Source organism: Mauremys mutica, chromosome 1 (genome assembly GCF_020497125.1).
Source record: "Mauremys mutica isolate MM-2020 ecotype Southern chromosome 1, ASM2049712v1, whole genome shotgun sequence".
NCBI classification, from domain to species: domain Eukaryota; kingdom Metazoa; phylum Chordata; order Testudines; family Geoemydidae; genus Mauremys; species Mauremys mutica.
The window spans coordinates 58,004,504-58,029,307 of NC_059072.1; the positions used below are offsets into that span (position 1 = coordinate 58,004,504).

Below are 24,804 nucleotides of genomic sequence, written 5' to 3' on the forward strand. Positions count from 1 at the left end.
CTGTTAGTTTTTGGATCTTGCTATTTGCTCTTCAAATTCTTTATTTGGCCTCCCTAACTCTACTTTTATGCTTGTCTTGCCAGAGATATGCTCCTTTCTATTTTTCTTATTAGAATTTGACTTCCAATTTAAAGGATACCTTTTTGCCTGCAATAGCCTCTCTTCACTATTGCTTAGCCTTGGTGGCATTTTTTGGTCTTTTTTTTTTTTTTTTTAATTTGGCACATACATTTTATTTGAGGCTTTATTATGGTGTTTTTTTAAAAGTTTCCATGCAGGTTATAGGCATTTTATTCTTATAACTGTACCTTTTAATTTCTGTTTAACTAGCATCCTCATTTTTTTCTAGATCCTCTTCTAAGTTCAATGCTACTGTGGTGGGCTTCTTTAGTATTTCCCCACCCCCAAGGATGTGTAATTAAATTACACTATGGTCACTATTACTGAGCGGTTCATTTATATTCACGTGCTGGACCAGATCCTATGCACCACTTATCACTAAATCTAGAATTTCCTCTTTCCTTTTGGGTTCCAAGACTAGGTGCTCCAAGAAGTAGCCACTAATGGTGTCTAGATGTTTTATATCTTCATGCTGTCCTGAGGTGACCTGTGTCCAACCAATCTGGTGATAGTTGAAATCTCCCATTATTGTTGAGTTTTCTATTTTTGTAGCCTCTCTAATCTCCCTAAGCATTTCACAGTCACTATCCTGGTCAGGTGGTTGGTGGTATATTCTTACTGTTATACTCATTATTTAAGAATGAAATTTCTATCCACAGAGATTCTATGATACAGTTTGATTCACAGATTTTTACTCTATGCTTTCTTTCACATATAGCAAAACTCCCCCACCAGCACAATCAACTCTGTCATTCCTATATATATTTTATACCCTGGTATTACCATGATCCATTGATCACCATCGCTCCACCCAATATCCTCATTTAACACCAGACACTCAAGTTCACCCATATTAGTATTTAGACTTCTAGCATTTGTATGCAAGCACTTATACAATTTGTCAATATTTAGTTGTCTGCCTTCATGTGATGCAACTGAATGGGCCTCTTTTTCATTTGACTGTTTCTCTTCAGCTCCTGCCTCTACTTTATCAACTTCTAACCTCTTCTCTTTTTTGGATCTAGCTAATCCCCCTTAATAGATCCTCCGTAAGAGATGTCTCTGTCCAAACCATGTGCTCCTCCACACGTGAAGCCTTTCCCCTCTTACATTTAAAAACTCCTCTGCAACTTTTTTTATATTTACATGCCAGCAATCTGGTTCTATTTTGGTTTAGGTGGAGCACACGTTTCCAGTATAGGCTCCTCCTTGCCCAAAAGGTTCCAATCTTCAGTGATCTAGCTTCCTTCTGAAACATCATCTTGCAAGAGGAAGAACTGAGCTGGGATCCTAACAGAAGTGAAATAATCCTTTTAAGTAACGTTTCCAAATCCACTGCTGAGAAGTAAGAACCCCCAAATAATTTTTTTAGGGTGTAAAATTTGTTACACAATGTAAAGCAGGTAAATGGAATTTGCCAAATTTTACAAAAAGTCATGTTTGGGATAAGAAAAGCATAAGAAATTTCAGCTGAAAGGGTGGTTTTTTTGTTTTTGTTTTTTTTTAAATCTAATTGCACAAAAAATATGGTCTTATAATGAAACTGCCTGCCCAAATCATACTGTATTTGTAGATTCACTAATGCAATATCATGTCAAGCTGATGAAAGAGTAGAATCTCTCTTCTGCCACTACACACAACTCTCCACAAGTATAATGTGCCTGTTAGAGATGAGGCAGACTTTGGTAGGTATGTTGTGGTGCCTGTTTTATTTTTTTTAAGAGTTTTTTTACCACCACTTTTTATTTTCAAACTGAGTGCAAGTAAATCTGCTGCAGTCTTCTGTATGGGTCTTGTACCCTACAATGTGGGCCATCCAGTCAGAGGTTAGGTACCACTGATAAACACTTAATACCAAACTAAACTTTTACTCCAGGCACCAAAAGGTTAAATTGTGGGCAATTACTAACTATGATGATGAAAATTAAATCATTTAAAATAACTAAACCATTCCGTGAATCTACAGCCCAAGAACTAAAAGGGAAAGAGTTATACATCAAATTGTCACTTGCCTTCTTCACCTGGTCAACTTACAATCTAGACAAGTGTTGAAGCTCTACATTCCACCTATAGTGGCTAAAATTCCCAAAACTGTTAAAATTGTTTAATTTTTGTGTGGTAGGAAAGCTTCAGTCTCCACGCCAGAAGTGAGTGTTAGAAGACTTCCTGTTATAAGGCAATGACACATTAAATCGCCTCAGTGCAAGACAAAAATGACACTGTATGCATAACTTCAACATGGAGAAGTCCATACTCTAAAATGTTGCTGCCATGGAGCTAAAGTTTTCCAAGGAGACATTTACTCAGAAGGGAAAACAAACAGATTGTATTCTAGAAAAGGTTTGCTGGTATAGCTATCATGGCAAACCCTCCTAACATAAATGCATTTTCTACCAGCAAAAAAGGGCTTTTGCAAGTATCACTTATAACAAACTACACCAGCAAAAGCATTTTTTCTATGGTATGAATGATTCTACACTAGGGCTGCTTTTTGTTCATATAAAAACATTGTGAAAAACTCATATCCATAACAGGTATTATTATAGTACCCAAAGTTTATAGGGTAGACCAGGCCTAAGAAAGTCTTCAAGCAGAGTTCACATCCTGAACAGTGAAAACTTGGATTAGGTCCTACAATGTTTTCTTTAAGGTCTTGTCTTGCTGAGGTTGCTCTGTACATTTCAATTCTCACAGTTCAGCATGCATTTAACCCTATACTGCCTTGTTCACATTGGACTTTTAAAATGTGTTAGCTAAGAACATCTTTAAATTCTAGTTCAGCCAAGGCTTAAGTATATATAAATGAACATCTCATGGGTGTCCGTCCAAGCACCCTTTTCAAGTTACCGAAGAGTAACTTCATATACCAATGAGTAACAAGAAACAAGACAACTTCACATTTCAAAACACAATTATTCTTTAAAAGATAAAGTGAAATACTTGTAAATACAAAACTGAATTCCAATAAAGAGAACAAATGAAAAGGAATAATAAAAAAATAGATTTTTTGTTTTAAAATGGTATGAAAATCTTTTCCTCTCATTTCCCTGGCAAGACCCAAACTCAGTGTTTTTTTGCTTCTTCCAGCAGGCAATGTGAAGATTTTAGTTCCCTGTCTTGCATTAGGTATATGCCATGTCAACAACACTTGAAGGGTTTCTAGCATTAATCAACCCTAATTAGACCCAATAAGAATAATTTAAATAAAATGTTCAATATTTTATTTCATTAACTTTTCAAATAAAAAATGTATACACTTCTACTTCTGGTGCAGTCTAATAGAGAAGCCCTGTCACTTCAGGGGAGAAGTTTAGCACTCCCACATTTCATTGCTGCAGATTCCCATCAACCTAGCTCCATGTTTAAAAAAAGAGCAGCTGGAATCATGTGCTTTCCTGCCCCACATCTCAATCACTGTAGGGCAGTCCCCTAAGCATCCTGAGACAAGCCCCTTTTCTTAATTGCTGACCCCAACTTACATTAAGAGGATCGAGTTCCCAAGTCAAATATCTGTAACCACAAAATAGGACCAGCCCCAAAGAGAGAAAGTGTATCAAAAAGTTAACCAATATTTCAAGATAAATTTACTCCCCTCCCCTAATTTTAAAAGTAGGATCAATAACAAAGCTTTTACATTTCTCTCTGCTCCTGGCTCCAATTTCTGCCTGAGTTTAATTTAAAGCATATTAAGGGCTTGACTGTATGGGGAAATTGACCAGCACAGCTATAGCAGAATAACTATAGCACTGTAGCTATTCTGGTACAACTCCCAGGTGCAGACAAACCTTAAGTTTCTAGCCCCTTTAAGGTGAAGAAAGTCTTTAAACTACTGAAATGCGCTCCTGAAACTGCAGATGGGGTGAAACAATAGCTTTGAGGGACATTATATGGCTTTAATAATCGCAAAGTTGACACCCAGTCGAAAACCGTTATAATTTAAATGTCAATACTAACTATTCAGTCACTGAGAATTTTAGAGGCGGCATCCAGCTAACATGTTCACCTAACACTACTGGATGCAGTAAAGGATAGGAAAACGGGCAGGGGTGAGGGGAAAGAGAACCAGTTAACCTGCACTGCTAAACAGTAGAGCCCTGAAAAGTCAATTTCTCCCTCCCTCCCTCCCCCCAGGAGAGGGGTAAAGTTTTTGCTTGCTACAATTTTGTACTTTTACTGATGGAACTGTTCTCACCCCCTGCTCTTGTTCCTTGGTAGGTGTTTCCCTGTTTTTGCTGCTTGCATTGAAGCCCCAAAGTCTCTCTCTGCTTGCCCAGCACTTAGCTCTGAGGCAATACTGCTTCAAAGAGGTTTTGATGATAGTTCCGCTGTCTCTGAAAGCTCTGCTCCACACATCACAGAGCTGTGCAGGTTGGGGGGAGAAGGAAGATCTCCATTCTAAGTGGCTTTGAGGGCAGGAGGGACTAGAGCAGGGACTAGATGGTAGTCACTGGAGCAGGAGGGAGAGCGTGCTCCTTCCCTGCTGCCCCACCCCCAAATTCCTACTGGATCTTAAAGATCAAATGATTCTGCCAGTTTTTTCCCCTCACCTTTTGGTGAAGGGCTGTGCCCCACCAATTAAATACTAATCTAGACCACTCCTCCTCGTCCTGTACAAGATTGTTTCCTTCACGACATTTGTAGAGCACTGCCAATCTAGGTTGTTAAACAATATATAACGTATTAGCAAAGCTGCTATCCATCCTTTCAACAAGTTTGATAAGGTTACAAGATTAAATATAAGATTCATATAATTTTGATATACAGAATTATATAAGAAAATTTCATATAGAAAACATTTTGCTCTTCACTAAATGAAGAAAACAAGTGTTTTATGTAACTGACCAATAATTAGGAAACTGGCACAACAATTTATCTCCTAAATTTTAACCTTGAAAACTGACAATAAAAATATCTGGGTTTGAAGCTTACTAACTGCACTGCATTTCATTACAATTTTTCTTTATAACTGAACAGTTCATCTAATTTATAGAATTATAGTGGGACAACAGTTTATATGAACTATAAAAAAAAACTTACAAAAAAAAAAGTTTACCAAAATTTTCCAAAGGCGTGGTATGTGTTGGAAAAACAGTCTCTGGCATTACACTGGAAGCAAGAAGAAAGGTTTCTGCTTCAGCTTCACAAAACATGAAGAGATTTCTGTAATATTAAAAAACATTGAAGCAATGAAAAAGGTACAATGGTATAGGAAGAACTTTAGAAAAATAAGATACAACAGTGTCATTTAATGTACTAAGCAAGTAATATCATGTTTCACCATGCTCACCAATGGAACATTATACCTAGGACTGCCTGTAGCTAGTGATACAGAGAGTCAAAGCTGATGGTGAGTAGGCTTTCTTTCCCAGAAAGATGTATTCTTCAGGAGTCCTTATTCATTGACAAAACCAAAATAACTAACTCTGTATAATCCTTTAGATGAAATCAGACATAGCTAACAACCTGGAGCAAGGTTTCAGTAGAAAAATCCAAGTCCTGCTGTAGGCCCTCACAGTCAGTCCAATAATAATCTCCCTCCATTGACTAAGCAGAAGAAATACTTCTAAGAGAACCTTTCTCCTGTTGGAGCACAGTGAAGGGATGAGAGATTCCTTCTCCCTCAGACACAAGAGTTCTGGAAAAACAGTAGGGGGAGAGAAGAGTTATCTTCTCCAGAAACGTTTCTTTTATGGATGTAGGGAAGAACCAGAAGTTTCCACCACAGAGGTAAGGGATCCAGTGTGCCATATCATGTTATATGGAGAATAAGTTGGTTTGTTGCAGTCAGGAGAAGGTAGCAAATACTGGTATATTCACTAATATGGAGAAAATATGGACAGAACAAGGTGGGTTTTGCTTGGGGAGGGCAGAGTTGTTGGAGGGTGGGGTATGAAAACCCAGAACACACCATCCAGTGATCTATCTTTTTAAACTTCTTTATCACTCAAATTAGAACCTAAACACCTCATATCAGCAAAGGAAAACTATTCTAAAAATAGAAAGGGAAGTGGTGACAACATCAAGGTTCTTGTTATGTCTATTAGGAAATGATAAGAAAGTTACAGAACTGTCTAGAAATCCAGAGGGAAAGAAAAGTGGGTAAAGTTACCGGTGACTGGGGAAAGTGGTGTGGCTAGCCAACAGAGCCAATTGTCATCAGGTGCTGAAGACTAGGTGGATTTATGAGCTTTAACAGAACTAAGATGATCAGAAACTTCTGGAAAGTAAACAGGATATCTGATAACATGGTTCTAATTAAATGCTGGCTAGCTCACCTTTTTTTTTTTTTTTGCTTCACAGTGTTCATTTCACTAGATCATTTCTAGTTTTACCTATAGTAAATGTGAAATCTACTGATTAACACTGCAAGTGAAGATTAGTATCTAACTATTACTAAACACCTATGTATAAATTTCTCATTCAATATGCCTAGAGCTGAAGTAAGTGGTAGGAAATAATTCACTGAATGAACTGAAGTAATTAAAACCATTTTTCCACACTAAAACAAACACTGTCAGAATGAAGTAAGTAGTAAAACAAAGAATTCATGCTCATCTCATACGGGTTTTTTTGGATTCTTCAACATCAAGCATGCCTTTGAATGAAACTTTCTAATGAGATCGATTTTTGATACTATCATGATTCTCAGCACAAAGTAAACATCTAAATTATAATGGTTAAATTAAATGTTGTTCCAAGACTTCCAGAAGGTTTACAACATAAGATTTATCAGGAGCTGTCTCTTCTCTTTAAAAACAAAAAAATGGCAAATATCAATCAGTGACTAAGACATTTCAACAAATGACAGGCTTAAATTCAACTTGACAAAAGAGTTGCAATCTTGTGATATGCAAACAAAATGGCATTCTACATAGAAAATAAGTAATTTAAAAAATGATTGATGTATTTTGCCCTGAGTTTACACCTCCGGACAGACTAATTCTTAAGTATAGCACTAAAAGTTGCAAGAGAAAAAATACAGGAGAAAAAAGAGAAACTATAATAAACACTGACATTAATGCAAGATATTGAGTCAGTTCTTGTGTCTGATTAACAGTTATACACATCTGTTGAGGGATTTCATTTTATTCTTAATTATGTTGATTCTATGTTTAAATTAAAAACAGCAGAAAAGTGTGTTCAAACTGCTGATTATGTATGTCAGCTAAGCACAATGAAGAAAGTTTAAGAAATCTCTCCCATTTGCTCAGAAAACAAAAAAAAAAGGAAGATATGAGAGAACTCCTCCGATGCAATTATTTTGAAAATGTATGATGAATGTGTGTTCAGCACTGTCTCGTTGATAAAGTAGTAACACTTACCACACTCCTAAAACACATCTGAAGTCCAAAAATAAGACTTCTGCAACAACTATCACCTTATTTGGCTGTTAGAAAATGAAAGACTGATGCTCCATCTTCCCATTTGCAATCACATTCAGTTGAGCTCTCAGGAAAATTGTATCTCTACCTTTGCACTGAATTACCAAGGGTGTGTAAAATTCAATCAAAGTCCTCTATTGCTCAATGCAAAAAACCCAAGCATGCTCAAAAGAATCTACAGAAAGACACTAAACTTACAAATGCAATTGAAGGAAATTTTGGAGGGATTTGACAGATGAGCTGATGGCATTATTGGCACAGTCTCAGTGAAATCTGGCTTGATCTAATTAAGAAATGGAATCACACAAGAACAAAACTGAGGAACTATTCAAGCAGCTATTCAAAGCAGCTTTCCATTACACAGCCAGTATAACTGATCTCAAATTTAAAAGGTTATAGGCTGAGACTATGAAAACTAAAAATAAACTGAAATAGTATATGCTTCGTATTTCATTTGCTAAAACGGTCAGGGTCCATCCATTCCCCCCCCCCCCCTCCATTTTTTATCTTGGATGAAAAATGTGGATTTTTTTCCTCCCCGGGTTGAAGAAAGTTTCAACCAACCATGGGAGAGGGTAAGACTAACTGGTTTTAAGTTGAGGTTTAAGTCTTGAGATTTAGTAGTCTGCATTTAATCAGAAGAATATTCTAAAAATATGTTTAATATGTGCATGTTACCAACACTGACAATCCCTGAATCATGCAAAATTAAATTAGACCCATATGTATGAAAAATGGCACATGTAGGCTCACAGATCAGCGCACAGCGAGGTTATCACACTGATGCACATGAAAAGCAAGTACCAGGATGTACAATAAAAAGTCTCAAAAGTACATAAAAGTAGCAAGTAACAAGCTGTGAAAATGTAGAAAATTATGATCTGAAAACAGATTTTAGTTTTATGTTTATGGTATTATATCTAAAAAACAATTGAATAATGTGATTTCAAACCTGAGTTTCCATTTAAACTTTTATCCACTTAAAACCATTGAACACTTTGGATAGGAAACATCTCTTTACCTTTGAACTCTAGCTAACACAGAGGATGATGACAATTCCAGTTCTCGTCTCTTCTGTCTGATCACTGTATGGATTTCTGTAAGTTCTGTACTGAAAGATAAATTTCAGAACTTTTTTTTAAAAAGTTTGCATTATGCCAGTCTTGGATATTATGCATGTCAGTAACTGATACAAGCAAATTTATTAGAAGTCAATTATTCCTAAATTAGTTTAAAAATATTTCTAAACATTTTAAGTTTCAAGATTTATTCATGCCCACCCACCTGAACGTGCAACTGAGTCAGACTGTCCCAGAGCTACACGTTAAGCTATGATACTAAGAAAAGGTGGGAATTACTAAGGTGACAGCAGAACACAGTATCTGACATCTTTTGACTGGGTCATAAATAGAGACACAGATTTGGGAAGTGATGTGTTGGATTACATCTCATAAGGTCATGAAGGAATTGAGTATGGAACTTTAAATTCATGAACTCCTCTAGAGAAGAGTTTCAGCATTCATCAATCCTCTAGAAGACTCCCAAATATACAGCCTGACGAAAAGGTCTGTGATGAGATTAAAGAGTGAAGAAACTGGGTTGCCCAGCTGACATTTAGTATTGGTAGTGTATATGGGACAAGTGAGGAGGAACTGCATTTCTTAAGTTATACAGTACTAAATATGATATATAATTTCTCCGTTTTATTATCCAACTAGTGTTTAAGGTTTTCTTTACTTTTCTCTTTCTTTAGACATTTTGTATGCATCATGAGTTCCCAAAACTCTCCCTTATCATGACCACCCACCTGAACAACCCCAAAATATTTGTGATCTCATACTTTATTGACTTTAAAAGTACTGGGCCATTTAGCAAAAGCTGGTTCAGGGAGATGGAAAAGTACTCCTCTCTGTGCCAAGTAAGATCAAAAACAGAAGATTCTCTCTGCTGTATGAGCAACCTAATTTTTTTTTTTTAAACTCTGCCCCTGCTCTGAATAGTGTTCTCTCATTATTCTGAGAGTCAACTAATAATGGTCTTACCTAATTCAGCAAAGCAATCAAGCAAGTGCTTAAAGTTAAGCATGTGGTTAAATCCTATTCAAGCCAGTGAGACTTAAGCATGTACATGGCTTTGGTGAATAGGGATGGATTGTTGAACTGAGGTCTCTATTTCCAATATCAGATTTTAAAGGAAAAATGCAGGCTTTTGTTTAGCGAAGAGCATAAGACAATTACATGCATTTGGGGGTAATAAAATATAAATGAAAGCATCACTTAACTATAATTACTGCATCTACAACGTAAAACTTACATGTGTTAGCAAATACTCACCAGTCATTTCTATAGCTGAAGAAGGATTCTCCAGTGGAAGGAGATCTATTGCAGAAATGATTTCTGAAGCACTCATTGGAGCAGGTCTGTCTTCTGGGCTACAAAAGAAAATTGTAAATGAAAGAGAGCCAATACTAAATCTTCCGCATCTTTAGTGCTTAATACATGACTGTCCATAGACTTTAAAATTACACTGGAAAGATTTCCTTCAGATGCATATTACAGAAGCTTTATAGTTAAACCTGTATTGAGATGTGCGGTTAATGCAGGACTAAAACTTTTATACTCAAATGTCTGAATTCAATCTCCAAGTTTTATACATATGCTCTTCATTGGCCAATTTAATTTTTCGTAGTCAGATTTTCTTTAGCGTTGGTACAGGAAACATTTAAAAATTAGATCTTTTTAAATTTTTTCTGGTTTCATGGTTTTTCCTAACTCCTCTAGCTAATGAGCCACAGTACCAACGAACAGCTAAACCCACACACAGGGACATCTTCAAAAGAGTTCAGAAAGATGACAAACCCACGAAGTTTGAAACCTAAGAAAGCTTAAGTTATGTATGATCACATTCATCATCTTTGCTAGAAAAAGTCAATGTACAAGTCAAATTCAGCTAGTTCCTTCCTCCAATGTGGTCAGCCTGCCTAGAGTCACCAGATCTACCTAGCAGAGACCCTAAAGATGCAGTTGGGCAGCATGGAGGACTGTAGGTAGGTAGGGACAGATGAGGTCTGTGGGGCATACAGAATTGTGCACATCTGCAGCGGGGCAGGGGAGAAGAGGCTTTATAAAGGGGCAGAAGCAGCAGCTTTCAGAGCCATCTGGGACCCCCAGCAAACCAGGCAACAGCACCATGGACAGGAGCATACAAGGAAGGAAGCAGAGAGGGGAATGGATTTTGCAAGGGATGGGGGCAGAATAGGTGTCTATGTTCCTCAGAAGAAGTGTTTTTATGTTTGGGGAGAACAGGACACGGGGAGTGAGTTGAGGATGAGACTTTTCAGAGAAGTCTAGAGTTGGGGAGAGCCCCAAGTCTGTGCACGCTCAGTGATTTTGTTGGAAATGCAGTGAGCTGAGGCACAAAGACATTAAATTCCTCTGAATTGCATCTGAATGCAAAAACTAACTCCAACCTCACATTTCCCCATGGACAACCACCACGTACACTTATTAATTGCTCATATCACCACAGAAAATGTTACACTGTTGTTGAGGATTGGGTTTTGTATTAGAGTACAATCTAGAGGAATGTTGTGCATTCATTGTGTGGCTGAGTAAGTTAGAAGCGTCAAGAACCATCTTGTGGAGGTGCAGAGTCTGTCAGTGATTGCATAATGTCATGTGTGGTGTTACTGCATGTTCAATCGGGTTGCCAAAATTTGAGATGTCCTTGCTCTTCAGTGATTGTGATAATGAATTTTGCACATAAGCAGCCTGAATGTAAATTCTATGTAGTTTTTGGATGCTGGGATAACTAAATCCACTAAGGTCCTTGGTACATACTTAGTTTTCCTATTGTTCATAAATTGCCTATTGCATTTTTGATGCTAGATAATAAATATCACCAGTACGTAAAAAAATTAAATGCATCATAACTGTGGTAGTTTGCTTTTGCAATTGTGTTTTTAATTTTTTTTTTTAAAGTCAGGTAGACATGATACAAATCAGCAGTTGATTGCAGAGTTTATAGGTAAGTTCATGCTACAGTACATGAACATAAAAATTTATTTTTTGCAAATATTTCTCATAACTTTAGTAAAAATGAACCATAAAAGTTTATCTACAATTGCTTACAAGAAAGGGTCTCAGTAATAACAGCAACAGGAGGCAGATATCAGAGTTCTTATTCCTATGAATAACCCAACAATGCAGGAGCCTCCAATATTGCAGTTTATAAAATGCACACCAGATTAAAAATTGAATAATCAATAGGGTTGTCAAGTGATTAAAAAAATTAATCGCGCTGTTAAATATTAATAGAATATCATTTAAATATTTGATGTTTTCTATATTTTCAAATATATTGATTTCAATTATAAAACATAATACAAAGTGTACAGAGCTCACTTTATATTTACTTTTAGATTACAAATATTTGCACTGTAAAAAACAAAAGAAATAGTATTTCAATTCACCTCCTACAAGTACTGTAGTGCAATCTCTTTATCATGAAAATTGATCTTACAAATGTAGAATTATATAAAAAGAACAATTGCACTCAAAAATAAAATAATATAAAACTTTAGAGTCTACTTGTTCAGCCAATCACTCAGACAAACAAGTTTGTTTACATTTGCAGGAGATAATGCTGCCCACTTCTTGTTTACAATGTCGAAAGTGAGGACAAGCGTTCGCATGGCACTGTTGTAGCCAGTATCACAAGATATTTACGTGCCAGATGCACTAAACATTCATATGTCCCTTCATGCTTCAACCACCATTCCATTACAGTACAAATATTTGTAATAAAAGATAATATAAAGTGAGCACTGTACATGTTGTATTCTGTGTTGTAATTGAAATCAATATATTTAAAAATGTAGAAAAACATCCACAAATATTTAAAATAAATTTCAATTGGTATTCTATTATTGTTTAACAGTATGATTAAAAGTGCAATTAATTCTTTTTGAGTTAATCACGTGAGTTAATTGTAATTAATTGACAGCCCTAAGAATCAATATTCCTTTCTTGCTGGGACAAAGAGTAAAGATGTCATGTTTCAAACATTCTGAAAACTACAAAGTGACGCTGTTGTTCACAATGCAAAAAAAATTCCTGAAGTTTAATGTATGACCACTGACGATGACATTTTTTCATGTCTATTTGGTGTTCATTATTAGAGCTGTTCGAATAAGATTATGTGTTTGAAGCAAAACTAAATGTTTTGTTTCAATTTCAAGTATATATATATTTTTTAAATAAGAGGAAAATTCAAAATCAGGTCACTTCCTTGTACAGTAACTGCAGTTCTTTGAGACACGTGGTCCATACCTGCATTTTACTGTGGCTACATGTGATAAGACTGGAAGATTTTTGCTAGCAGTATCTGTTGGTTTGTGACTACACTCCTTGTGCTCTGAACTGAGAGTAGAAGGAGAGGTGTGGATTGGCTGCCTCTCCTCTACTGCAAATCATGTATCAAGAATCTGAAGCAGAGAGGAAGGAGGGCAGGTAGTGGAATACAGACATGGAACACACATCTCAAAGAACTCCAGTTACCATACAAGGTAAGAACCTCTTTCTTCAACTTCCTATGTGTATTCCACTATGGGTGACTGAGACAGTACTCACTGAGGAGGAAGGTGAGAGAACCTGTGCAGTACTGATGACTGAAGGACTGTCAAACCAAAGGATGCATTTGCTATGGAAACTTGCACTAGGACATGATGTCTTGCAAAGGTATAGCTAGCATCCCTAGTCTCAATGGCTTAGGATCTTTTCACGCTTTCCATATAGTTAAATAGCCTTGAAAACTAGCTATATTTAAAGTAAATAGGTGCTGTATGTAAACAACAAATTTTGTTTTGGATAGTTCTGAACTCTGTATCTCTTCCACTGATATTAATAGGAGTCTTTTTTCTATTGATTTCTGCTGCAGAAAGACTGGGTACCTTATGTATGTGGCATATTGCCTTCTATTAACAGGTTTCAGCTTCAACAATTAAGGTTATTCCAAAAATGGCATAATAAACAGCACTGGAACTGGACACCCTGAGTATTCATCCATCCCAGAGCCAGATTAAGTGACTGATCTGACATCAAAGGCTTTTTTCCCCTGACTTCAGATGCTTCTAAGTGCATGAATGATAACTTCATATCTACTTGGGAATGAGACCCCAACAAACAGATCAAAAGACCTGGCTTGTGGGGCTATCACAGGAAGAGGAAGCGTGGAACTACTTTTGGGCTCCAAGAGGTAAAGGCCCAACTCAAGAAACAAATGATCCAAAAAACAAATATCAAGGCCCACCAGACACTAGACACGTGGATCTTACACCAGGAAAACTGGGGCCATGAAACCTAAACTATGAATGATACAGAAACTTAGAACTATTTAAAAAAATGTAACTGTCTAATGTAACTAACAGCAAATAAAGAATTCTTAGGCAAAATCCAAGAAAAACTCTGGGCACAGAGTGAAGGTCTCTATGATTACAGCTAGCTATGAAAAGGAAGACTTCATGGCTTCTTGTAACCTTGGCTCTGAACCTTTGGTGTAACATTAAATTATACAAAGAAAGCAAAAGAACTGGAAGATGCTAATTGGTTATCTTCAGATAATCCCATAAAAATGGGGTTTTTCTAAATCTGAATGTTCATTTGCATAGCAAATTATTTGGTTAAGTACACCTGCTGATTCAGGCATTCCTCTCTCTGTGACTTGTATATTTTAATTTCTTTGCCTAGGAGCTTGGGGCTGATGCCTCAAGTTGGTGAGAAGATAAAGTTCCAAACTATTTTTCTTTAGAGAAGAACTTTCTTTGAGCACTCCAGCTGCCACAATCTAAGACTTGGAACTATATTGCAACTCACTTTTAGGTAATTGCAGGGTACCCTTGTGACATTTTAGTATAAGAGAACAAAATGTACCAGTACAAAACTGTATTGCAGGTAGACTGTCAAAGGAAAAAGTTCACATAACCAGTATTTCTTAAATCACTTGCTTTTTTTTAAAAAATAACTACAGATATGCAGTATTTTAGACAAAACAGAATAGTTAACTTTCAAAGTAATTTACAGTATAAAAAAACTTGTCACTTTCACTTCCTAGTTAGTTTCAACCAAGATATTTCCTCCAGTTATTTGAACAAACCTTGTTTATCTTCACAGATGCAGTTTCCTTATTTCTTTCATCATCTGAAATACCACCTGTACAAAAATTAAGATGACACACTTTGGTCTCAATTTTAACACATTTTGCTCTTTTTTAATTATACATTTAAGAGCATTAATGCAACAGCAATATTGTATGCACTCTTAAGTGAGACTCTCCAAATACTTTTTTTTACTGTTACAGGCAAGAGCAAGAAGTAATTTATGGAGAATAACCAGTAAAAACTGTTGAGAATTGATATAAGAATGGAAAAATGAAATATTGAGTAGCCCATTAATGTATGTAACTCATAACATACACATACAATCTCATCGAGAGAGAGAGAGAGGCTAATCAAACTAGTTTATGTTGTGATATATACTTTTCCACAAAGAATTTCTCAGCAGTCAATTTGAGCGATGCTAATAGAACTAAATTTATGGATTCCAGATTACCAAAGTTATCGAGTTTTTATTTAGAAACGAAATAGATTATTAAAGCAATTCTTAAACTTGTCCATGGACCAATTGCTTGTAGACCACAGAGATCGAGCTAGTCAAAGTAATAGCTCTCCTTATTTCCAACCACTAAACTTAACAGATAGTGAAAAATACACCACCACTTTCCTAATATGACAGTAATAGAAATAATAAAATAAAATAAATACTTAGCAATTGCTATACCTGCCACCAGGATGAGATGCAATAGTGAATGGGAGGAGAGATGATACAAAATTGGGAATAAGAGAGAAAGGGATCCATGACACAATATTTCTTCTATTTAGTTACGGCCAACACTATGAAAGGATTTGTGAACTCATGGATTATTGACAGAAGTGACAATATTGTCAAGATACAAGGCTAATTTCACAAAACGTACAACTTCCATTTATTGCACTTGGAGTTCTGAGGTTCTGAAGAGCCACAAAAATGATTCAAAGGCTGGAGAAAATCCCTTACAATGAGAGGCTTACATAGATAAATGTGTTTAGTTTATCAAAAAGAAAATTGAGAGCTGATTTGATCAGTGTATAAATACTTCCATGGGAAGATATTACTTTAATCTAGTGGAGAAAGACATAACAAGCACCAATGCTGAAAGCGGAAGCTGGACAAATTCTAACAGGAAATAAGGCAGACTCTTTTAACAGTGAGCATGGTTAAACACTGGAACAAACTGCCAAGGGAAGTAGTGGATTCTACAACTCTTGATGTCTTCTAATCAAGATGGGAAGCCTTTTTGGAAGGTATGTTTTTAATTAAACAAGTTACTGGGCTCAGTATAAGATAACTGGGTGAAATTTAATGGCCTGTGATATACAGGAGGTCACAGCAGATGATTTAAGGGCCCCTTCTGCTTGAAGTTCTATGAAGGTCCATAAAGCCTGCATTTCACCACCAGATAAAAAGAATGTTTTCCAATCACTTCAAGAGAAAATCTAAGGGTATACCTACACTGCAATAGAAGACCCATGGCACAGCTGCGGCTGGCCCAGGTCAGCTGTCTTGGGCTTGTGGGACTACAATCTGCAGGTTAGATGCTTGGGCCTGGCCTGGATCCTGGGCTCTGAGACCTCCCCACTTTATGGACTCAAAGCCCAGACTTAAGCCTAAGCCCGAACATCTGACCTGCAGTTTGTAGCCCCACAGCCCGAGGCCCATGAGCCTGAGTCAATTAACCTGGGCTCTGAGACTCAGTGCTAAGGTGTTTTTGGTTTTTTTTGCAATGCAGATGTACTGTAACAGATTAACTTCAATATCCCAAGCCAATTTTAACTGTTATATTTTATTAATAGCTATAATAGTATCAACAAAGAAAATGTCATCTTGCAATTTTGTCTCTACATTATATCAGATTAAAATGGCTACTGTCAAGTAAAGGAAACTTTTTAAAATAACTGTTGTAGCACCTTAAATTAATAATTTTTAAAAATCACTTTAATACTGTTTACTTTCTAAGCTATCTAATAATGGCCTTTTCCCAAGCAGGCTACAATTTCCAAGATTTGGCTGAATTTTGTGAACTACAAAGCTCTTAAAAAGAGCGATGCTGATACTATTAACTAGAGAAAGGGTCTCTGAAAATGTCCCCCCAAAATACTGCTAAAGCAACTCAGTACTGAACTGCTATAACCTAGCTGTGGGCTTCCTGTTAGCAGAGACTGCCAATGTGTTGAATTCTGATAAACTGTGCAGTGGTTCCACGATGCAGAACACCACCTGGTAGGTTGAACCAAATCCATTTCACTTGTGATATATGCCAGTTTCATTATGATTAAAAAGAAAGCTTTCATATTAACTTTGCATGGTATAGCGTATATATACTTCTACCATAAACAAGTTTTCCCTTTACATCCAAATTCTGAGCAATAGAAAGATGGGTTCCATTTGTAAATGTAAGTGATACAAGATTGATAGAATCTTAAAAGAATTATGAAAATGAAGGAAAGGAAATAATCACAGAATATGGGGATGAGATCCATGTGGCTCTAACAACAACAACAACAAGAGAAAAAAATATCAACTCACTGTAGTTCTTCAAATCTTTACAGAGTTTTTCTATTAATGGTCCTTTGTCAGCACATGCATCCCTTCTGTAATATTAATGAATAGTTATTTGCAATAGCACCTATGGTTTCTACTGCACTAGACACACACCATCAATGCCCTAAAGAGCTTTAAAACTTTGGTAAGTGTAAAGCACTTGGATTGCTAAGGATCAGACTGCAGGATCAGAGCCAAGATTTGCAACTTCACATCATCTGCAATGCAAAATCTTGCATTAACTGGCCCTGTTTCAAGCAATTAGTTTTATAATTGTAGAGAATCAAAACTCTCACTATATTATCAATTCCCAGATCAATCGGAGAACCAGTGAGAAAAAATATAATGGGTATAAAGACTATTTTATTTGTTACCATTTTTCAAAGACCACCAAGTGAAGATCTTGCATGTTTTTAATTTTCAGCAAAACCTTTGCAGTTAATCATAGACTTTAATCTTTTAATATAGTTTTAGAAATTTACAATTTAAAAAGGGAATTTAAAATTTTATTCAAGAAAATACATCAACACTGGTTTACAAATAAAGTAGTTTATTTTAAGAATCCAGTATACAGCTCTCGGTGAATTTGCTTACTGTATTTTGGCACATAAAATTTTAATTTTTAGATTTGCATGCTTGCATATAGGAGAAACAGCTGCTAATTGTTTTCTGAGCTACCGTAAGTTCTGGAATCATAACTCAGTTGAAATAAGAAGCAACAAAGTCAGCAAAGTATTATTGTGGCTCCTTCACTGTTCTATTTATAGATTAATTGATAGTCAGTTTATTTTACTGTTGAATAAGCTCATGTAGACGTGGAAGTAAAGCACCACACCACCAAACTGGTGCTTATGTCAATGGTGCAGAGGCTCTAAAATATACCAAAAATTTAATAGGACACTAGCATCCCTTCCTCCATATGGATCAGTAAAAACTAATGACTTTTTTTTTTTTTAAAGCAATGCCATATGCACCAGTTTTAACCATGATCAGGTTTCTTTCAGTGTATAAACAGACAACTTATGTTCATCTGACTGTATTGCCAGAGATCCCATTAGCAAAGTAATGGAGGAGAAGTGCTTTCATTATGGTGGCAATTGCTTTTCCCCATAAGGGGCCATATCCATTATACGTCTAAAGTTAATATTTTCAAAGCAGCGTAGGTGATTTAGCCATACATCCCCTCCATTAAAATTAATGGAAGATGTGTTAAATCCCCAGCCTGGTTTGAAAATATCAACCTATGATTTTTCGAATGTGTAAATTCATATATTCTCTTACAAGTCATTTCATAGGTTGTATTAAAAGGAGAATCATGAAAATATTTTAGATTTAATTTCATTGCAATCTACCCATATTTCTTTAGTGCCTTGATAAAGTTACTTAGAAAAAAGGCATACATGCATGCAGTTAGCTGCCTTTCTGAAGAACCCCCCAGCCCAGGTTTCAATGGTTAACAGCAAATGTTGACTCTTTATCCAATATTTACTACAATCAAGCAAACACGACATCAGTGTCAAATTTATATACCACTTACGGGAGAATGGGACATTTGGAACTCCATATCTAAACTTATTAAAATTGGAAAACATGCTCAAAACTATCTCCAATCTGTAAATTTGACAGCCATATTTATATTCAGGATTCATATATTACCACATATTATACTCAGAGCACCACCAACCTCATAAAGATTTTTGTATTCATGTGGTAATATTTTTCCTTATTGCAGCAGCAGTTTTCTTTTTCTCCCTTCTCCCTTAGTTGAATCTTCTCCTGAACCTGCAATAAAAAAATAAAGTCAGTCTTAGAACTAGAGTGCACCGTATAATGCATAAAAAATATTATTTGAAAACTAAAGCATGAGGACTTATTTATTCCTGAATATTACAAGCTATACCAGGAAAGTATGAAACTTCCTTAAGAGATAGCTATTTGGATCCCAAAATGTACAGGTCCTGTCAGGTATTTTTACAAATCTTAATTTGATATGCAAGGCCTTATCAATCATGCATTTAAATTCTGCAAGATCAAAGTGGTTACATAATCTATCAAGATTCTGATTTTCATAGCAAGTAATTCCATTATTACCCACCCAACTTTGTAAAAAAACCAGCATTATGTACTACTTCCCAACCAGGAAGAGGTACTTACTGTAACTATGGTTGAGATGTGATGCAGACATGTAATACACTTAGGTGTGTGCACACCCAGCGCACCAGAACCAGAGATTGTGCCTTCAGTTCCTTTGCACCAAACCCCCATATAAGGCGACTCTGATGCAGAGGCAATGGAGGGTGGGTAGTGGAAGACATGTCTACATCACATCTTGTAGAACCAGTTACAGTAAGTAACCATTTCTTCTCCTTTGAGTAGCTGCAGATGTGTATTCGACTTAGGTGACTTGCAAGCAGTACCCCTCTGCCAGGAGGTGGGACTATGAGTCTATTGAAGTAGTACCGCCCTTTCTAAGTTTGTGTCTACTCTGGAAGATGCGGCAATAGTATAATAGTCTGTAAACATACGTATGGACAACCACATTACTGCCCTGCAAATGTCCAATATGGAACTGTCATTGAGGAATTGTATTGACATTGCTTATGCTCTTGTTGAATGAGCTTGCATCTGCTGAGGAAAACTTTGGTAGTTTTTCAGGTAGCTAAAAAAAATATATATATACTCTGAAAAACTACCACTCTCTGTGTGTGCGCCACCACAACAGCTGTATACAGCTGAGCCTTTCACCGTTAGTCAATAAACTTAAACATCTGGTTGCAGCAAAGCTTCTTGATTCTTGAAATTAATTTCAACTTTTACTGGTGACTGTATAGAACAGCAAAACCTGTACATACAAGCAGCACTTTTTCTAAGCAAGGATAATTTACATGCAAATTTATGCAAGGTTAGCTTATAACAACACTTAAGTATTTACTTTTTTAAGTAAAGATAAGATGCAAGGAAAATGCCTATTTTGGGGGATACAAGGAGGGTTTCAAAGGATCCATATGAGATCCAAACACAAGTAGAGCGTTGTGACTCTACATCACTGTAAAAGTTTGCTAAGAAAAGTGTACTTAATTAGTGAGTCCTAGTAATTTATGAACAACAGGCTTCAGAATGGCCCACAAGTTCCTACAACTGAAATGTATCTGAAAAAGAACTTTGGACTTACCTTTATATGGTATTTTAATGCACCAAGCTGATACACTGTTTGAAAAGGTTTGCGATCAATCGGACATGAAGCCATAATCTGAAAGAAGATTTTTCATCTATTATGATTTACTCTAAATTAGAAAAAAATCTCTATTTTCTAGACTTTTAATTCATTTAATTATCCTGGGCTGCTTAGCAGAAATCTCTCACCCTCCACTAGCTACTCAGCCATTAATAGCTTCTCACTGGAAAAAGAAAAATAGTCCAGCCATACAGGATTGGATCCAATAAATATGGGAAGTTGTTATGGAAAAATTAACACACTAATTATGTACCCAGAAAAATAGACAGAGGGCAAATGGATACTCTGATATTTAGTTATCTTTTATTCAGTACTCAAACAAAGTACGTTCACCTGTAAAATAACCCAGCACACTTATTCAAATTTTAAAAAATTAAAAATATTTGATAAACATGCCTATTCTGTTCAATGCCCAGAGATTTCACTCAATTTAATAAGATCGCTAGAAACATGTCTTAGGTGTAAGGAGGCTCACTCTGTAATATGGTAACACTTTGTTAAAGAAAGATCTGATGACTATATTCTTATATGATGTGTGTCTAAACAAAAGCTCACTGAGACACTAATTATTGTGTGCAGTGTAGTTGTAGCCATGCTGATCCCAGAATATTGGAGAGTCAAGGCGAGTAAGTTAATATTTTTTTATTGGACCAACTTCTGTTTGTGTGAGACAAGCTTTCGAGCCACACCTGAAGAAGAGCACTGTGTCGCTCAAAAGCTTATCTCTCTCACCAATAGAAGTTGGATAAATAAAAGATACTACCTCACCTACCTTGTTCCTCTAATACTGATTATTGTTTTGTTTCTAATATTTACATGGCAAGGATATGTAAACCTGTTAAGATTCCCTAAACAAAGTACAAAAACAAAAATGAAAGTAATCTGCTTGAAACATGCAGTGTTACAACTTGCTCATATTACTTGATTTGCATTTATTACCCTAGTAAGATTTAACCAACCATCATAAAATACACTTAGATATATTTATAGTGAAAACAATAATACATTTATTACCAATGATTCAAGAGATGGTGAATAAGGATAATGGAAAGAAAAGGTGATATTTAAAACCAAAATCATGACATTTTCTAGAGACTAAACTTAAATATTAGGTTAACCTGTCTAATGAAGTGAACCTCACTCACAGCCTACGAAAGCTTATGCTCAAATAAATGTGTTAGTCTCTAAGGTGCCACAAGTATTCCTGTTCTTTTTGCGGATACAGACTAACACGGCTGCTACTCTGAAACCAGCCTTTTGAAGACTCTTCAAACCAAAACTGGCCGTGATCCCATTTTCATGAGTGTAAAGGCACTGCACTTTTACTTCCTAGGTGCAGGATGACGGGATGTCTTTTTTGTTCCCAAAATATGCTCCAGTGAACCTTTAAAGGATATCAAGATAAGGTTCTCTTCCCCTGTTGTATTTCTATACCAGTTCGTTCCTTTCTGAAATTCTTACAATTCTTCATCTGCATTTAGCTTTGATGGTTGACCAATTGTGAATGAGATAAAACTTAAATTTACATTTTAACAGAGACAGGTAAACAAACAAATTTTGTCTGACAGGAAACCTGCTTCTCCACCTCTGCTGTGATACAGAACATATTTTCAGCAGACATACATAACTCCTTACATAACATCTGTACATACATTTCACAACAATGACCAGTGTGACCCTGGCTTTCATTTAAGCCCACATATGATTTTCTCTGGGGAACCAGAATATACCTACCAGAATCAGAATATTCTTGTAACCCCCTTGGCCAGCTGGCATTCAGGGTTTCTTGGGTCGCAGCATATATACAAAAAGTTCACAGAACTCAATTTTTCTATAATGTGCGACCATGGATTACACAGTTTATGTTCATATAGTGCCTTTCATACCAAAAGGATCCCACAGCTCTTTACAATCACTGTACAAGAGTCACTTTGCCCACTACTAAAAGACAGCCACCTCTGCAGTGGAACTCATCAGCTTTTTTATGGTGCATCATTATGACAATTTAGTATAGGAAATGAAGTTCACAACTAACTGAAATGTAAATGTAATCAACTGTAATGCTGTTCTCTTGCTGCAGAGAGGAAATGGTTCCTACCACTTCTAGGCATTAGTCTCCCTCTGCCCTTGTTTAATTGGATCTGGCCTCTCACAGACCCCAGCCACTCTCCTCCTTCTGTCTTATTCTTTTACCTTACAGCCTCCCTTGTATCACCCCCACCCTCCACATGATAAAGCTATCCTCTGTGCTTCTCCATAGATTAAACCCTGGTGGGAGATTGTGTTACTTGCCAAAGTGCTGAAGTAACAATTGCAAAGTGCTCAGTGCCAAATGGAAGAACTTATGCAACGGAACAGAGGATTCTTTAAGATCTTCAGAGACTAGCTTTCTATTTATGCTCCTGATCTAGTAGTGGCGGCTGAAAAGCCCTGGTGTCACCAAAATAAAACAAATAATGGAGGACAAGACCTGACTGGAAATCACAGGGGCATGCAGAATAGATACTAAAGCAGAGTAGGTGCTGAACAGGAGCAATAATTGAAGAGATGTATCTTCTGTGGGAAACCTCTTGCTGACCTCTGTCAGGAGGAAATGAATAAAATGTTCCAGGATGGTAGTTAAGTTCCATAGTGAGGTAAGACTGTCAGATACGAGGATGAATTTTGGTGGGTAGCACCTGACTCTTGCTAGACAGCTAAGATCCAGGAGTAAGAATCCTACAAAACAGCTTCACAAAAGTAGAATTTCTAGGTGAGTAACATTCTCTTATTGCTGTGTACTAGTCTTTTCTCTCCTAGGACACTACTCTAGCCCCACATAATCAGCGCAGAGACTGGGAAGAAATCAGGAAACCTCTCTTTTTAAATTTTCAGTTTTTTAAAAATAACAGCAGAGCTTAACTCTAAAATGTCATTTGTCATTGTGTATATACTAGTGTTTTTAAATTGGTTCCTCTGTAGTAAAAAAAAATCTGACAGTAGTTCAAGTCATGTTGGGCAATACTTTTTATCCTTAGTTGTTTTTATAGAATATACTGAAAACAGACTATTTTGGAAGGTGGGGAAAAGAGGAGAGTCTTTCAGATTAGAATTTTCAGGTCACTGCTTAGTTTTTTCCCCACCCCATGGATGTAGCTTTGCCTTTAAAATAAACCTCAAACCTTCAGGAACCTGTATACAGTGGTATAAAACTAGTTATCGTACATTTCAAGGAAGATACATTATTGTAATATCTTCTGTATTCCGAACTGGGTGATTTCTCATAACTCATAAATTAAAGTAATTGATAATTATTTATAAATGAACGATCATACAGAATGATCAAGGTAGGCAAGCAAATACAACTTAGATAATGTTTTCATCCCTCTTAGCCAGAAGGCCGATTAAACTACTACTTCACCCAAATACAAAAAAACCCCAAAACTTTAAAACTAACAGTAAATATTTAATACTAATTAATTAGGAAAAGTAGTGACCAAACTATATGACATCATCATACTGCTAGTGGCCACATGTTTAAAATATACTTCTATAAAACCACTGATAAATTTCCCCAGCAATGGCATTTTGGTATCACCCCACCACACTTTAAGAAATTTAAAATTATATTTATATAATTACATGGGCTGAAGGAATCCCAGATCCCCAGAGGAGAAAGGAACCTTCATAAAGTTATTTATTTGAGGTTTTCCCTCCACTCCCACTTATCTTTAGCCATGATGGAAAAAGCAGACAGGTCCCCTAGGCAGCTAACAAAACTTAGAGCGCATACAAGCGAACCTGAAAAGGTACATCTTTATCTAGCTTAGCTAATTAGACTGTAAGCTGTTTGAGGCAGAAATCACCTTTTATTCTGCTTTTCTATAGTGCCTAGTACAATGAAAGTCTCAATCCTAATCAGGCCTTGTAGATGATACCTATATACAGCAGAGAATGGCAATGACAGTAAGAAAAGCTATTACAGAGGGGAACAAAAGGGCAGAGATCTTATTTTCTAAAGATATGATTAATGATCTGGTAAAGCATGCATTTAAACCAAAAATCTCATTTACTCTAGCAAGGAGGACTGTATAGAAGAAAACTCTCATAGGCCTGTATTGTACTGAATGAGAAACTTAATACTAACTCAAAAGGACAATGTTATTTTTACACTAGCAACCCAAGCCAGCAATACACAAAACAAATGATCCACTGCTTTTACGTACTTTCAGCTGAAGCTAGGTTTCACACTCTTGGAAAAATAATAGTTTTGCTGCAGTGGATTCAGTTCTTGAATAAGTGTACACTAGATACAGAACAGAATTAAAAACCCATGGAAAAGAAAGTTAAGGACAGAAGAAAGTTTTCTACTTACTTTAGACAAGCAAACAGA

The 24,804-nt window shown here is 36.2% G+C and overlaps 1 protein-coding gene across 2 annotated transcripts in view; it reads right to left on the reverse strand.

Moving 5' to 3' along the window:
* SCAF11 (SR-related CTD associated factor 11) overlaps nucleotides 1–24,804 on the reverse strand; it is a 64,548-nt gene that overhangs the window by 14,191 nt on the left and 25,553 nt on the right. For both annotated transcript variants that reach the window (XM_045032522.1, XM_045032513.1), the window contains exons 5-11: nucleotides 20,370–20,447; nucleotides 18,882–18,979; nucleotides 17,183–17,247; nucleotides 14,655–14,710; nucleotides 9,836–9,933; nucleotides 8,524–8,613; nucleotides 5,174–5,280 (exon numbers count right to left, since the gene is read on the reverse strand). In XM_045032522.1, coding sequence (XP_044888457.1) covers nucleotides 5,174–5,280; nucleotides 8,524–8,613; nucleotides 9,836–9,933; nucleotides 14,655–14,710; nucleotides 17,183–17,247; nucleotides 18,882–18,979; nucleotides 20,370–20,447 — 592 coding nt within the window. The remainder of the gene's footprint in view (nucleotides 1–5,173; nucleotides 5,281–8,523; nucleotides 8,614–9,835; nucleotides 9,934–14,654; nucleotides 14,711–17,182; nucleotides 17,248–18,881; nucleotides 18,980–20,369; nucleotides 20,448–24,804) is intronic.